The sequence below is a fragment of the Phaethon lepturus genome, unplaced genomic scaffold, assembly GCF_000687285.1.
Source record: "Phaethon lepturus isolate BGI_N335 unplaced genomic scaffold, ASM68728v1 scaffold2194, whole genome shotgun sequence".
Classification (NCBI taxonomy): Eukaryota; Metazoa; Chordata; class Aves; order Phaethontiformes; family Phaethontidae; genus Phaethon; species Phaethon lepturus.
The window spans coordinates 55,807-59,529 of record NW_010532592.1 but is presented as its reverse complement, the minus strand read 5'-3'; the positions used below and the strand labels follow the sequence as shown (position 1 = coordinate 59,529).

Genomic DNA, 3,723 nt, shown 5'->3' with positions numbered 1-3,723 from the left:
AAGCAAAGCCCCTCTAGTCTCAGTGACAAGCTCTCATTTCCTTGCCCGTGGGTTGCTATCCAACCTGCTCCTCTAGAGTGGCCAGGGCAAGGACTCCTCCCTGAGAGCTCCCTCAAGGGTAGGCAGCAAAGCAAACGAGCTGGAGGCTCAGCTGACCTTTTTATCCCTTTTGTCAGAGGCGAAGATGCTCTGAGAGACACAACTGGAAAACAGCTAGAGAAGAAAATGGGACAGATGCTGTAAAGGACATCATGTGGCGATGCTGCTAGTGGCGCAGGCCACCAAGCCTGGGATATGAAGTGAGGCTTATTCCCGGGGACAGTCGCTGTCAAACAGAGAAACCTGGTCCCTCCCATAGAGCTGGGTCAACACGTCCTCCAGCTCCCCCAGCGTGAGGAGCTGGACATTGTTCTTGTCGTTCTCAGCAATGACTGCCCAAGCCTTCCTGTGGTTGGTGTCCACCTCGCAGCAGGCACTTGACCAGATGTGGCTGGGTTTGTTAACTCTCCCCTTGGCAATATAGTTGTTCCCAGGCACGGCACCCACAACGACATAGGTGATGTTACAGTCCTGGGTCCTTGCGATCATCGTTTGCTGCTCGTAGTTGTTCCAGGCACCGCCATTGAGCTTCTCATGCTGGGGCACTATGTTGGTGAGGGTGAAGGTAGCCGTCCTGCTGCTGGAGTCAGGGTGATGGCTGCTGGGGTTCAAATGGCCACGGTTCAAACCCGTCAGGTTCTTGTAGTCTTGGAGGATAGCTTGGCTCTTGCTGAGTTCCTCTGTGCTGATGTTGAAATTATTTAAGAGGGTCCACTCTTTTTCCATAGTTTTGGGGTAAGTTGAACCCATCAGCTTGACAGGTAAAGAGGAAAAGATGTTAGTATTGGGGGTGGGAGGAATGGAGCAGGTTTCCCTGGAGCAGAAGTCTCTGAGTGCTGAGCACTCAATTTTTGTCATCTCAGCATATGAAAATGCATGAATCAGAGAGAAGTCATAAAGCTGCTCCTCCCTGGCAAACACAAGAGCTTAAAAAAAACCCCAACAACTCAGAATTTGAGTGCTCTCGATTTGACTTACGACTGTCGAAATCCAGCCTGCAGCCTGCGGTGAGAGTGTGGGTGGACACATGAGACAATGAGCATTTTCCACTCCTAGGTTTGAAAGGTGACTTGGGCAAGACATCTCCCCTGTCACATCTGCTTCCCTTTCCTCCTGTCTCCACATCCCACATCTGCCCAGGGCTCTCCCCGGTTCCTCCCACCCTCATTAATCACATCCAACCTTCACCACCTGCATCTAATCATGCTACCATCAGCCCTGGCCTTTGCTCCATTCAGCCCCGTTTCCACAAGAGCTCCCTCAGTCTCTGTGAAAGGTTTTCATGCCTTTTATAATCCAATCTGCCAACATCCTAGTGTTTTACAAGCTTAGGGAAAACAAGTGCATGGTCCTCCTGGAAGGCTGGTGTCCTTGGGAGTCCTTGAAGGGGAACAGGGTGGGAAGAGGATGAGCAGAAGAGCCACGGAGAACCCCAAAGAGATTTGAAGAACCTAAATACTGCAAAAAGACCTCTGAAGAAAGGTAACAAAACCACAGATTTCGCAGATGACCGAGGTCCATGGTCTGAGAGAAGTTTTTATCCCCTCTAAATGTGAAGGTAGCAGTGGTGCAACACCAAATTAGTTGCTTGAGTTCCTATGAGTAACAAGTGCAAATGTTTTTTTCATAACTGTAACACCTTTCTTTTCATATTTAGGGAAACATATTTAACCTTCCTCTGGGAAAGGGCATATGGCTTTCTTCTATGGCTCATTTTCACCTAAATCCCCTACTGCTACTGTGTCCCTAGCAATGACCTGATTTTCCTCTTCTTCTGTTCCATAATTTGCTTGGTCTTTTTTACTGAAGGTCTGAAGTCTGGGAGGGCTCTGTACTTTGCAGAGAGCTGTGTATCTGGTAGATCCTTCTGAACCAAGACTGAGGCAATGGTGGTAAGGGGCAACTGCAGGTGGATGGAGATCATGCACTTCTGACTTGACCGATACTGATCCCACTCACTTTTCACTGCCTGAAATATCACTCAATAAATTCACGCAGTGTTAACCTAGCCCTCTCATCGCCGAGTGCCTGTGCCTAGACTTTTTCACTGGGTCATCCCACCCAATTCTGAGCTTCTCTGCACCTCTCTCACGCCACTTAAAAAGCCAGATTTACTCTGAACTGGGAGAAAATAAGATATGTCAGGAATGTAAAACAGCTCAGAGTGAAGTGGAGATCAGAGCCCAGCACAACTAGTCCCTCAAATTTAGCTACTGTTGGATGTCTTTTCCCCATTGTTTGGTCCTCCACCGCAGCATGGGACAGGGAGCGGGGGGGTCATCTGACTTAATGTAATGTAAATTAGTGTAATGTAATGTAATAAAATTTGACTTAATGTTCCTGTAATGCCAGTGTGGAAAAATGGGCACTTGTAGGATATGACTCATCTCACCCTCCTGCTGATGTCTCAAACGCATCAGAGGTGGGTTGACAGTCGGACTCGATGATCTTAAAGGTCTTTTCCAACCTTAATGATTCTGTGATTCTATGATAATTGTGTGGTGAAGGTGATTGAAGTTAGATGAGACGAATCGCATCCACTGGGTCCATTTGCATGTGTGTGTGGGTGAGAGGAAAAAGAAGTGTTTGGTTAAATGCTGCAGTTCATCTTTTAATGACTGGAGGGTGACACACTGTAAGAGAGGACACTCACCTGGGGCTCAACCAGCCACGTTTTAGGTCTTGTGCCAGGTCCAGGCTGGTAGAGGTAAGCAGAGTACACAGGAATACGCCTGTTCCTGTCGTAGAGGGTGGCAAAGTAATACTGGTTCTTGTAACGCTGGCAGATCCAGGCTGGGCTCTCCGGCTCCAGGGCTTTATTTGGGGGGGTTTCCCGGAAGAAAAACTGAGGGCATGAGCTTTCAAAGGATGTCACCACCTCGCTGCGTCCCAGCCAGAGGCAGCTCGCCGATACCTGCAGCAGCAGCAGCAACAGCATCGCAGGGAGGATTTCAAGTGAAGGGCTCCTGCTCACCTGGAGGGAAAATCCAGAGAGACACTCAACTTGGAGAAAGCTCATCGTGGCCTGGAGTCGTTTTTGTGCTTGTGGGACATGGCTGTCTGAGAAGGGGACTATGAGAGACCAAGAAGGGAACAACTTCTGTCCTCCTGGATATGGAAGAATCAACAGGGGAATAAGGGTGAAATCTAAAACGGGTTTTAGGCGCCTAGAGGAGGCAGCTCTGGGAGAATTTAGCCTGTCTGAGGAGGGATCCAAACCCCCCACGTTTACTCAGCTCACACAGCAAAGTGTACTTGGAACGGAGGCATGGTGTTGGGACAAGGCCACTTTTTCCAGCCTACTGGTGTTGGCCAAGAGCTCAGTTTTTGCATTGGCACTGGAGAAAAAAGCCTGAAGCAGCCCAGGGGCTGGGAGCCCCTATTTCAGACTACCGTCTCGCTCTCTCCTGCTCTGAGGACCTTCCCACAGCAGAGGACCTGCAGCCGGGCACATACTCTGCCCAGCCACCTGCAATGCTGAGCTGGGCTTTAGTCTCGTGGGGTATTTGGAAGGGAAATAACAGTGATGCTGTGCTTCCTACATGTCTCTGGCCCCATCCAAGTTCACACAGACATGCAGCTCTTCCATAACTCCTCTGTGCTTACAGCAGGATTAATCTCCCC

The 3,723-nt window shown here is 49.4% G+C and overlaps 1 protein-coding gene across 1 annotated transcript; it reads right to left on the bottom strand.

Moving 5' to 3' along the window:
* Window positions 1-306: 306 nt before the first annotated feature.
* LOC104619101 (endonuclease domain-containing 1 protein-like) lies at window positions 307-3,067 on the bottom strand. The gene is made up of 2 exons (XM_010284875.1): window positions 2,753-3,067; window positions 307-852 (listed from the first exon to the last, which is right to left on the bottom strand). The coding sequence occupies exons 1-2, from the start codon at window positions 3,035-3,037 to the stop codon at window positions 307-309; spliced, it is 831 nt and encodes a 276-aa protein (XP_010283177.1). The 5' UTR covers window positions 3,038-3,067.
* Between the last annotated feature and the right edge of the window lie 656 nt (window positions 3,068-3,723).